Source organism: Oncorhynchus clarkii, chromosome 18 (genome assembly GCF_045791955.1).
Source record: "Oncorhynchus clarkii lewisi isolate Uvic-CL-2024 chromosome 18, UVic_Ocla_1.0, whole genome shotgun sequence".
Classification (NCBI taxonomy): Eukaryota; Metazoa; Chordata; class Actinopteri; order Salmoniformes; family Salmonidae; genus Oncorhynchus; species Oncorhynchus clarkii.
Window position 1 is genome coordinate 56088461 of NC_092164.1, and position 13457 is coordinate 56101917.

General features: G+C 41.9%; 1 protein-coding gene across 4 annotated transcripts in view; it reads right to left on the reverse strand.

Annotated features, from left to right (window-relative positions):
* LOC139373730 (protein PALS2-like) overlaps positions 1 to 13457 on the reverse strand; it is an 86559-nt gene that overhangs the window by 43545 nt on the left and 29557 nt on the right. For 2 of the 4 annotated variants that reach the window (XM_071114641.1, XM_071114643.1), the window contains exon 3: positions 13198 to 13234. The exons of the other annotated variants lie outside the window; for them this stretch is intronic. In XM_071114641.1, the coding sequence (XP_070970742.1) occupies positions 13198 to 13207 (10 nt within the window). In that variant the 5' untranslated portion in view covers positions 13208 to 13234. The remainder of the gene's footprint in view (positions 1 to 13197; positions 13235 to 13457) is intronic. 4 annotated transcript variants of the gene reach the window in all.

The window sequence follows — 13457 nt, forward strand, 5'->3', positions numbered from 1 at the left end:
AGAGATAGGAGATGAGAGAGAGATAGAAGATGAAAGATAGATGATATGAGATGATAGATAGCAGATGATAGAGAGACATAAGATGATAGATAGGAAATGATAGATAGATGAGATAGGATATGATAGATAGGAGATGATAGAGAGACAGGAGATGATAGAGAGACAGGAGATGAAAGAGAGACAGGAGATGAAAGATAGATGATATGAGATAATAGAGAGGTAGGAGATGATAGAGAGATGGGAGATGATAGAGAGATAGGAGATGATAGAGAGACAGGAGATGATAGAGAGACAGGAGATGACAGAGAGATAGGAGATGATAGAGAGACAGGAGATGATAGAGAGATAGGAGATGATAGAGAGATAGGAGATGATAGAGAGATAGAAGATGATAGAGAGATAGAAGATGAAAGCTGGATGATATGAGATGATAGGAAATAAGATAGATGAGAGATAGGAGATGATAAAGAGATAGGAGATGATAGATAGGAGATGATAGATAGGAGATGATAGAGAGATAGGAGATGATAGAGAGATATGAGATGAAAGAGAGACAGGAGATGAAAGAGAGACAGGAGATGATAGAGAGATAGGAGATGATAGACATGAGATGATAGAGATATAGGAGATGATAGAGAGCTATGAGATGATAGATAGGAGATGATTGATAGATAGGACGTGATAGAGAGATAGGAGATGATAGAGAGATAAGAGATGCTAGAGAGACAGGAGATGATAGATAGATATGAGATGGAAGAGAAACAGGAGATGATAGAGAGATATGAGATGAAAGAGAGACAGGAGATGATAGGGAGCTATGATATGATAGATAGGAGATGATTGATAGATAGGACATGATAGAGAGATAGGAGATGATAGAGAGGAGATGATAGAGAGATAGGAGATGATAGAGAGATAAGAGATGATAGAGAGATAAGAGACGATGGATAGATGATAGAGAGATATGAGATGGAAGAGAAACAGGAGATGAAAGAGAGATATGAGATGAAAGAGAGACAGGAGATGAGAGACAGGAGATGACAGAGAGACAGGAGATGAAAGAGAGACGGGAGATGATAGAGAGACAGGAGATGACAGAGAGACAGAAGAAGATAGAGAGACAGGAGATGAAAGAGAGACGGGAGATGATGGAGAGACAGGAGATGATAGAGAGACAGGAGATGATAGAGAGACAGGAGATGAAAGAGATATGAGATGAAAGAGAGACAGGAGATGAAAGAGAGACAGGAGATGATAGAGAGACAGGAGATGAAAGAGAGACAGGAGATGATAGAGAGACAGGAGATGAAAGAGAGACAGGAGATGAAAGAGAGACAGAAGAAGATAGAGACAGAAGAAGAAAGAGAGACCGGAGATGACAGAGAGACAGAAGAAGATAGAGAGACAGGAGATGAAAGAGAGACAGGAGATGAAAGAGAGACAGAAGAAGATAGAGACAGAAGAAGAAAGAGAGGAGATGAAAGAGAGACAGTAGAAGAAAGAGACAGGAGATGAAAGAGAGACAGAAGAAGAAAGAGATAGGAGATGAGAGAGAGATAGAAGATGAAAGATAGATGATATGAGATGATAGATAGCAGATGATAGAGAGACAGGAGATGATAGATAGGAAATGATAGATAGATGAGATAGGATATGATAGATAGGAGATGATAGAGAGATATGAGATGATAGAGAGACAGGAGATGAAAGAGAGACGGGAGATGAAACATAGATGATATGAGATGATCGAGAGATAGGAGATGATAGAGAGATAGGAGATGATAGAGAGATAGGAGATGATAGAGAGACAGGACATGATAGAGAGACAGGACATGATAGAGAGATAGGAGATGATAGAGAGACAGGACATGATAGAGAGACAGGAGATGAAAGAGAGACAGGAGATGAAAGAGAGACAGGAGATGAAAGAGAGACAGGAGATGAAAGAGAGACAGGAGATGACAGAGAGATAGGAGATGATAGAGAGACAGGAGATGATAGAGAGATAGGAGATGATAGAGAGATAGGAGATGACAGAGAGATAGAAGATGATAGAGAGATAGAAGATGAAAGCTGGATGATATGAGATGATAGATAGGAAATAAGATAGATTACAGATAGGAGATGATAGAGAGATAGGAGATGATAGATAGGAGATGATAGATAGGAGATGATTGATAGGAGATGATAGAGAGCTATGAGATGATAGATAGGAGATGATTGATAGATAGGACGTGATAGAGAGATAGGAGATGATAGAGAGATAAGAGATGCTAGAGAGACAGGAGATGATAGATAGATATGAGATGGAAGAGAAACAGGAGATGATAGAGAGATATGAGATGAAAGAGAGACAGGAGATGATAGGGAGCTATGATATGATAGATAGGAGATGATTGATAGATAGGACATGATAGAGAGATAGGAGATGATAGAGAGGAGATGATAGAGAGATAGGAGATGATAGAGAGATAAGAGATGATAGAGAGATAAGAGACGATGGATAGATGATAGAGAGATATGAGATGGAAGAGAAACAGGAGATGAAAGAGAGATATGAGATGAAAGAGAGACAGGAGATGAGAGACAGGAGATGACAGAGAGACAGGAGATGAAAGAGAGACGGGAGATGATAGAGAGACAGGAGATGACAGAGAGACAGAAGAAGATAGAGAGACAGGAGATGAAAGAGAGACGGGAGATGATGGAGAGACAGGAGATGATAGAGAGACAGGAGATGATAGAGAGACAGGAGATGAAAGAGATATGAGATGAAAGAGAGACAGGAGATGAAAGAGAGACAGGAGATGAAAGAGATATGAGATGAAAGAGAGACCGGAGATGAAAGAGAGACAGGGGATGATAGAGAGACAGGAGATGAAAGAGATATGAGATGAAAGAGAGACAGGAGATGAAAGAGAGACAGGGGATGATAGAGAGACAGGAGATGAAAGAGCGACAGGGGATGATAGAGAGACAGAAGAAGATAGAGAGACAGGAGATGAAAGAGAGACAGGAGATGAAAGAGAGACAGAAGAAGATAGAGAGACAGAAGAAGAAAGAGAGGAGATGAAAGAGAGACAGGAGAAGAAAGAGACAGGAGATGAAAGAGAGACAGAAGAAGAAAGAGATAGGAGATGAGAGAGAGATAGAAGATGAAAGATAGATGATATGAGATGATAGATAGCAGATGATAGAGAGACAGGAGATGATAGATAGGAAATGATAGAGAGATATGAGATGAAAGAGACAGGAGATGATAGAGAGACAGGAGATGAAAGAGAGACGGGAGATGAAAGATAGATGATATGAGATGATAGAGAAATAGGAAATGATAGAGAGATGGGAGATGATAGAGAGATAGGAGATGATAGAGAGACAGGAGATGATAGAGAGACAGGAGATGACAGAGAGATAGGAGATGATAGAGAGACAGGAGATGATAGAGAGATAGGAGATGATAGAGAGATAGGAGATGACAGAGAGATAGAAGATGATAGAGAGATAGAAGATGAAAGCTGGATGATATGAGATGATAGATAGGAAATAAGATAGATGAGAGATAGGAGATGATAGAGAGATAGGAGATGATAGATAGGAGATGATAGATAGGAGATGATAGAGAGATAGGAGATGATAGAGATGAGATGATTGATAGATAGGACGTGATAGAGAGATAGGAGATGATAGAGAGATAAGAGATGCTAGAGAGACAGGAGATGATAGATAGATATGAGATGGAAGAGAAACAGGAGATGATAGAGAGATATGAGATGAAAGAGAGACAGGAGATGAGAGACAGGAGATGATAGAGAGACAGGAGATGATAGAGACAGGAGATGATAGATACGAGATGATAGAAATATAGGAGATGATGGAGAGCTTTGAGATCATAGAGAGATAGGAGATGATAGATAGGAGATGATAGATAGGAGATGATAGAGAGCTATGATATGATAGATAGGAGATGATTGATAGATAGGACATGATAGAGAGATAGGAGATGATAGACAGGAGATGATAGAGAGATAGGAGATGATAGAGAGATAAGAGATGATAGAGAGATAAGAGACGATGGATAGATGATAGAGAGATATGAGATGGAAGAGAAACAGGAGATGAAAGAGAGATATGAGATGAAAGAGAGACAGGAGATGAGAGACAGGAGATGACAGAGAAACAGGAGATGAAAGAGAGACAGGAGATGATAGAGAGACAGGAGATGATAGAGAGACAGGAGATGATAGAGAGATAGGAGATGATAGATATGAGATGATAGATAGATAGCAGATGATAGAGAGATAGGAGATGATAGAGAGATAGGAGATGATAGAGAGACAGGAGATGAAAGAGAGACAGGAGATGAAAGAGAGACAGAAGAAGAAAGAGAGGAGATGAAAGAGAGACAGTAGAAGAAAGAGACAGGAGATGAAAGAGAGACAGAAGAAGAAAGAGATAGGAGATGAGAGAGAGATAGAAGATGAAAGATAGATGATATGAGATGATAGATAGCAGATGATAGAGAGACAGAAGATGATAGATAGGAAATGATAGATAGATGAGATAGGATATGATAGATAGGAGATGATAGAGAGACAGGAGATGATAGAGAGACAGGAGATGAAAGAGAGACAGGAGATGAAAGATAGATGATATGAGATAATAGAGAGGTAGGAGATGATAGAGAGATGGGAGATGATAGAGAGATAGGAGATGATAGAGAGACAGGAGATGATAGAGAGACAGGAGATGATAGAGAGATAGGAGATGATAGAGAGATAGGAGATGACAGAGAGATAGAAGATGATAGAGAGATAGAAGATGAAAGCTGGATGATATGAGATGATAGATAGGAAATAAGATAGATTACAGATAGGAGATGATAGAGAGATAGGAGATGATAGATAGGAGATGATAGATAGGAGATGATTGATAGGAGATGATAGAGAGCTATGAGATGATAGATAGGAGATGATTGATAGATAGAGAGATAGGAGATGATAGAGAGATAAGAGATGCTAGAGAGACAGGAGATGATAGATAGATATGAGATGGAAGAGAAACAGGAGATGATAGAGAGATATGAGATGAAAGAGAGACAGGAGATGAGAGACAGGAGATGATAGAGAGACAGGAGATGATAGAGAGACAGGAGATGATAGAGACAGGAGATGATAGATACGAGATGATAGAAATATAGGAGATGATGGAGAGCTTTGAGATCATAGAGAGATAGGAGATGATAGATAGGAGATGATAGATAGGAGATGATAGAGAGCTATGATATGATAGATAGGAGATGATTGATAGATAGGACATGATAGAGAGATAGGAGATGATAGACAGGAGATGATAGAGAGATAGGAGATGATAGAGAGATAAGAGATGATAGAGAGATAAGAGACGATGGATAGATGATAGAGAGATATGAGATGGAAGAGAAACAGGAGATGAAAGAGAGATATGAGATGAAAGAGAGACAGGAGATGAGAGACAGGAGATGACAGAGAAACAGGAGATGAAAGAGAGACAGGAGATGATAGAGAGACAGGAGATGATAGAGAGACAGGAGATGATAGAGAGATAGGAGATGATAGATATGAGATGATAGATAGATAGCAGATGATAGAGAGATAGGAGATGATAGAGAGATAGGAGATGATAGAGAGACAGGAGATGAAAGAGAGACAGGAGATGAAAGAGAGACAGAAGAAGAAAGAGAGGAGATGAAAGAGAGACAGTAGAAGAAAGAGACAGGAGATGAAAGAGAGACAGAAGAAGAAAGAGATAGGAGATGAGAGAGAGATAGAAGATGAAAGATAGATGATATGAGATGATAGATAGCAGATGATAGAGAGACATAAGATGATAGATAGGAAATGATAGATAGATGAGATAGGATATGATAGATAGGAGATGATAGAGAGACAGGAGATGATAGAGAGACAGGAGATGAAAGAGAGACAGGAGATGAAAGATAGATGATATGAGATAATAGAGAGGTAGGAGATGATAGAGAGATGGGAGATGATAGAGAGATAGGAGATGATAGAGAGACAGGAGATGATAGAGAGACAGGAGATGACAGAGAGATAGGAGATGATAGAGAGACAGGAGATGATAGAGAGATAGGAGATGATAGAGAGATAGGAGATGATAGAGAGATAGAAGATGATAGAGAGATAGAAGATGAAAGCTGGATGATATGAGATGATAGGAAATAAGATAGATGAGAGATAGGAGATGATAAAGAGATAGGAGATGATAGATAGGAGATGATAGATAGGAGATGATAGAGAGATAGGAGATGATAGAGAGATATGAGATGAAAGAGAGACAGGAGATGAAAGAGAGACAGGAGATGATAGAGAGATAGGAGATGATAGACATGAGATGATAGAGATATAGGAGATGATAGAGAGCTATGAGATGATAGATAGGAGATGATTGATAGATAGGACGTGATAGAGAGATAGGAGATGATAGAGAGATAAGAGATGCTAGAGAGACAGGAGATGATAGATAGATATGAGATGGAAGAGAAACAGGAGATGATAGAGAGATATGAGATGAAAGAGAGACAGGAGATGATAGGGAGCTATGATATGATAGATAGGAGATGATTGATAGATAGGACATGATAGAGAGATAGGAGATGATAGAGAGGAGATGATAGAGAGATAGGAGATGATAGAGAGATAAGAGATGATAGAGAGATAAGAGACGATGGATAGATGATAGAGAGATATGAGATGGAAGAGAAACAGGAGATGAAAGAGAGATATGAGATGAAAGAGAGACAGGAGATGAGAGACAGGAGATGACAGAGAGACAGGAGATGAAAGAGAGACGGGAGATGATAGAGAGACAGGAGATGACAGAGAGACAGAAGAAGATAGAGAGACAGGAGATGAAAGAGAGACGGGAGATGATGGAGAGACAGGAGATGATAGAGAGACAGGAGATGATAGAGAGACAGGAGATGAAAGAGATATGAGATGAAAGAGAGACAGGAGATGAAAGAGAGACAGGAGATGATAGAGAGACAGGAGATGAAAGAGAGACAGGAGATGATAGAGAGACAGGAGATGAAAGAGAGACAGGAGATGAAAGAGAGACAGAAGAAGATAGAGACAGAAGAAGAAAGAGAGACCGGAGATGACAGAGAGACAGAAGAAGATAGAGAGACAGGAGATGAAAGAGAGACAGGAGATGAAAGAGAGACAGAAGAAGATAGAGACAGAAGAAGAAAGAGAGGAGATGAAAGAGAGACAGTAGAAGAAAGAGACAGGAGATGAAAGAGAGACAGAAGAAGAAAGAGATAGGAGATGAGAGAGAGATAGAAGATGAAAGATAGATGATATGAGATGATAGATAGCAGATGATAGAGAGACAGGAGATGATAGATAGGAAATGATAGATAGATGAGATAGGATATGATAGATAGGAGATGATAGAGAGATATGAGATGATAGAGAGACAGGAGATGAAAGAGAGACGGGAGATGAAACATAGATGATATGAGATGATCGAGAGATAGGAGATGATAGAGAGATAGGAGATGATAGAGAGATAGGAGATGATAGAGAGACAGGACATGATAGAGAGACAGGACATGATAGAGAGATAGGAGATGATAGAGAGACAGGACATGATAGAGAGACAGGAGATGAAAGAGAGACAGGAGATGAAAGAGAGACAGGAGATGAAAGAGAGACAGGAGATGAAAGAGAGACAGGAGATGACAGAGAGATAGGAGATGATAGAGAGACAGGAGATGATAGAGAGATAGGAGATGATAGAGAGATAGGAGATGACAGAGAGATAGAAGATGATAGAGAGATAGAAGATGAAAGCTGGATGATATGAGATGATAGATAGGAAATAAGATAGATTACAGATAGGAGATGATAGAGAGATAGGAGATGATAGATAGGAGATGATAGATAGGAGATGATTGATAGGAGATGATAGAGAGCTATGAGATGATAGATAGGAGATGATTGATAGATAGGACGTGATAGAGAGATAGGAGATGATAGAGAGATAAGAGATGCTAGAGAGACAGGAGATGATAGATAGATATGAGATGGAAGAGAAACAGGAGATGATAGAGAGATATGAGATGAAAGAGAGACAGGAGATGATAGGGAGCTATGATATGATAGATAGGAGATGATTGATAGATAGGACATGATAGAGAGATAGGAGATGATAGAGAGGAGATGATAGAGAGATAGGAGATGATAGAGAGATAAGAGATGATAGAGAGATAAGAGACGATGGATAGATGATAGAGAGATATGAGATGGAAGAGAAACAGGAGATGAAAGAGAGATATGAGATGAAAGAGAGACAGGAGATGAGAGACAGGAGATGACAGAGAGACAGGAGATGAAAGAGAGACAGGAGATGACAGAGAGATAGGAGATGATAGAGAGACAGGAGATGATAGAGAGATAGGAGATGATAGAGAGATAGGAGATGACAGAGAGATAGAAGATGATAGAGAGATAGAAGATGAAAGCTGGATGATATGAGATGATAGATAGGAAATAAGATAGATTACAGATAGGAGATGATAGAGAGATAGGAGATGATAGATAGGAGATGATAGATAGGAGATGATTGATAGGAGATGATAGAGAGCTATGAGATGATAGATAGGAGATGATTGATAGATAGGACGTGATAGAGAGATAGGAGATGATAGAGAGATAAGAGATGCTAGAGAGACAGGAGATGATAGATAGATATGAGATGGAAGAGAAACAGGAGATGATAGAGAGATATGAGATGAAAGAGAGACAGGAGATGAGAGACAGGAGATGATAGAGAGACAGGAGATGATAGAGAGACAGGAGATGATAGAGACAGGAGATGATAGATACGAGATGATAGAGATATAGGAGATGGAATGGTTAAAAAATGGAATGGTTAAAAAATAAACATATCCAGGTGTTAGAATGGCCAAGTCAAAGTCCAGACCTGAATCCAATCGAGAATCTGTGGAAAGAACTGAAAACTGCTGTTCACAAATGCTCTCCATCCAACCTCACTGAGCTCGAGCTGTTTTGCAAGGAGGAATGGGAAAAAATGTCAGTCTCTCGATGTGCAAAACTGATAGAGACATACCCCAAGCGACTTACAGCTGTAATCGCAGCAAAAGGTGGCGCTACAAAGTATTAACTTAAGGGGGCTGAATAATTTTGCACGCCCAATTTTTCAGTTTTTGATTTGTTAAAAAAGTTTGAAATATCCAATAAATGTCGTTCCACTTCATGATTGTGTCCAACTTGTTGTTGATTCTTCACAAAAATACAGTTTTATATCTTTATGTTTGAAGCCTGAAATGTGGCAAAAGGTCGCAAAGTTCAAGGGGGCCGAATACTTTCGCAAGGCACTGTATATATATATATATATATATATATATATATATATATATATATATATATATATATATATATATATATATATATATATATATATATATTTATAATAATGACAATTACAACAATACTGAATGAACACTTTATTTTAACTCAATATAGTATATCAATAAAATCAATTTAGTCTCAAATAAATAATGAAGCATGTTCAATTTGGTTTAAATAATGCAAAAACAAAGTGTTGGAGAAGAAAGTAAAAGTACAATATTTACCATGTAAAAAGCTATCGTTTAAGTTCCTTGCTCAGAACATGAGAACATATGAATGGTTCCTTTTAACATGAGTCTTCAATATTCCCAGGTAAGAAGTTTAAGGTTGTAGTTATAATAGGAATTATAGGACTATTTCCCTCTATACCATTTGTATTTCATATACCTTTGACTATTGGATGTTCTTATAGGCACTATAATATTGCCAGGCTAACCTCGGGAGTTGATAGGCTTGAAGTCATAAACAGCGCAATACTTGAAGCACAGTGAAGAGCTGCTGGCAAATGCAGGAACATTCTGTTTGGATGAAAACTTACGAGCCTGCTGCTGCCTACCACCACTCAGTCAGACTCCGCTATCAAATCATAGATTTAATTGTAATATAATAACACACAGAAATATGAGCCTTAGGTCATTAATATGGTTAAATCCGGAAACTGTCATTTCGAAAACAAAACGTTTATTATTTCAGTGAAATACAGAACCGTTCCGTATTTTATCTAACAGGTGGCATGCCTAAGTCTAAATATTGCTGTTACATTGAACAACCTTCAATGTTATTTCATAATTATGTACAATTCTGGCAAATTAATGACAGTCTTTGTTAGGAAGAAATGGTATTCACACAGTTCGTAACGAGCCTGTTGGCCCAAACTGTTTGTCACGCCCTGACCTTAGTATTCTTTGTTTTCTTTATTATTTTGGTTAGGTCAGGGTGTGACATGGGTGATGTGTCTTTTGTTCCTGTCTAGGGCTTTTGTATCTATGGGTGTTCACTAGTCTAGGTATTTACATGTCTCTGGTTGCCTAGATTGGTTCTCAATTAGAGGCAGCTGTTTATCGTTGTCTCTGATTGGGAACCATATTTAGGCAGCCATATTCTTTGGGTTATTTCTTGGGTCATTGTCTATGTCTAGTTGCCTGTGTCTAGTTGCCTGTGTCTAGTTGCCTGTGTCTAGTTGCCTGTGTCTGCACCAGTATTATATAGCGTCATGTTCGGTTTGTTGTTTTGTATAGTTTGTTAAGTGTTCTTCATCTTCATTAAAAAGTATTTATTCACCTTACGCTGCTGCGCCTTGGTCTCCGTACAACGAACGTGACAGAATGACCCACCAAACAAGGACCAAGCAGCGTGAAAGGGAGGAACAGCGCTTTGTGGAAGAATGGACCCGGGAGAAGGATGAGTGGGTAACAACCTGGGAGGAGATAGAGAGGTGATCGATCCAGGGAGAGTACCAGAGCCCGCGTGGGATTCTATGGAACAGTGCGAGGAGGGATACAGGAGAATGGAGGAACGTTGACGATATAAGGGTACACGGCTAGCACGGAAGCCCGAGAGGCAGCCCCAAGATTTTTTGGGGGGAGGCACACGAGGAGATTGGCTAAGTCAGGTAGGAGACCTGAGCCAACTCCTCGTGCTTACTGTGGGGAGCGTGTAACTGGTGTCTCCAGTGCGCATTTCTAGCCCGGTGCGCTCTATTCCAGCTCATTGCTTTGGCCTGGCTAGAATGAGCATCCAGCCAGGAAGGAGGGTGCCGGCTCAGCGCTCCTAGTCTCCAGTGTACCTCCTTGGACCAGGATATCCTGCGCCGGCTCTGCATACTGTGAGTCTGCACAGCCCTGTGCGTCCTGTGCCAGCGCCCTGCCTTTGCAGGGCAAGTATAACCATCCAGCCAGGACGGGTTGTGTCAGCTCTACACTCCAGACCTCCAGTACGCCTCCACAGCCCAGTACGTCCTGTGCCTGCTCCCCGCACTCGCCCTGAGGTGCGTGTCCCCAGCCCAGTACCACCAGTGCCAACACCACGCACCAGGCTTCCTGTGCATCTCCAGAGCCCTGTATGCCCTGTTCTTCCTCCCCGCACTCGCCCTGAGGTGCATGTCCCCAGCCCGGTACCACCAGTGCCGGCACCACGCACCAGGCCTATAGTGCGCCTCGGCAGTCCAGTGCGCCCTGTTCCTCCTCCCCGCACTTGCCATGAGGTGTGTGTCCTCAGCCCGGTACCACCAGTGCCGGCACCATGCACCAGGCCTACAGTGGGCCTCGCCAGTCCAGAGCGTCGGGCGACAGTACCCAGTCCAGAGCGTCGGGCGACAGTCTACAGACCGGCACCTCCTACGACGGGCCGCAGACCGGAACCTACCACGACGGGCCGCAGACCGGAACCTACCACGACGGACCGCAGACCGGAACCTACCACGACGGGCCGCAGACCGGAACCTACCACGACGGGCCGCAGACCGGAACCTACCACGACGGGCCGCAGACCGGAACCTACCACGACGGGCCGCAGACCGGAACCTACCACGACGGGCCGCAGACCGGAACCTACCACGACGGGCCGCAGACCGGAACCTACCACGACGGGCCGCAGACCGGAACCTACCACGACGGGCCGCAGACCGGAACCTACCACGACGGGCCGCAGGCGGAAACCTACCACGACGGGCCGTAGTCCGGATCCGCCAGAGTCTCCCTCCAGTCCGGATCCGCCAGAGTCTCCCTCCAGTCCGGATCCGCCAGAGTCTCCCTCCAGTCCGGATCCGCCAGAGTCTCCCTCCAGTCCGGATCCGCCAGAGTCTCCCTCCAGTCCGGATCCGCCAGAGTCTCCCTCCAGTCCGGATCCGCCAGAGTCTCCCTCCAGTCCGGATCCGCCAGAGTCTCCCTCCAGTCCAGAGGAGCCACTCACTCCAGACTCCAACATCAGTCCAGTGGCGTCCTCTGGTCCGGGGTCGGCGGTGAAGGTTCCCGCTCCAGAGACATTAAGTAAGTGGCTCCTTGCTGCACTCGCGTAACAGGTAGTCAGCCTGCCACGCAGTCTCCACGTGGAGTGCAATGTAATCGGCCATAATCGGTGTCCAAAAATGCAGATTACCGATTGTTAAGAAAACTTTAAATCAGCCCTAATTAATCGGCTATGCCGATTAATCGGTCGACCTCTAGTGTAAACTGAACCACTGGGAATGTGATGAAAGAAATAAAAGCTGAAATAAATCATTCTCTACTATGACATTTCACATTCTTAAAATAAAGTGGTAATCTTAACTGACCTAAAACAGGGAATTTTTACTAGGTTTAAATGTCAGGAATTGTGAAACTGAGTTTAAATGTATTTGGCTAAGGTGTATGTAAACTTCCGACTTCAACTGTATATGCACTCAATTTAATTCCACTTTTTTTTTTAAATGTCATGGTGTATGACTTAACTATACCCTTTCTACCCCCACATGTTTTTCAATAAACAAATCAAAGCACATAGACTGTAAAGATAGCGCCCTGAGGAATATCAGGTGAGCAAAGCATCATGGGATGAATAATTGTGTAATGAAAAGCAGTTGATCAGAAAAAGGGGGGCATTAAACTGAAGGCTCCAGGGTTTGGATGTTTATGTGTTTATGACAGGTTAAACGATCTGGAACCGTGATGAGGTAACATTAGCCAGCGTTCTCACAATAGCATTACACTAATGTTAAAACCGCATTATATTAGCGTTATACAGGTGTTTAAGGGCTGTAGATACAGGGGATGTCTTCCTCTACCTGTGATCATGGTTGTGACTGGGTTGTCAGGGTGGAACTGTAAAGACAAAGCTACATTCAGACAGTGGTAGTAGCCAGGGGCAACACAAGGCTACATTCAGATAGTGGTAGTAGCCAGGGGCAACACCACTCTGCTTTGATAACATCAGTCTAGACCAGGGAGAGAGAAGAGTCATGGACAAGCCTTAAGATCGGCTTAACACTCCTGGCACATTCCGTACATTACACCCACACAAACGCTTGTTTATATACAAACAGAC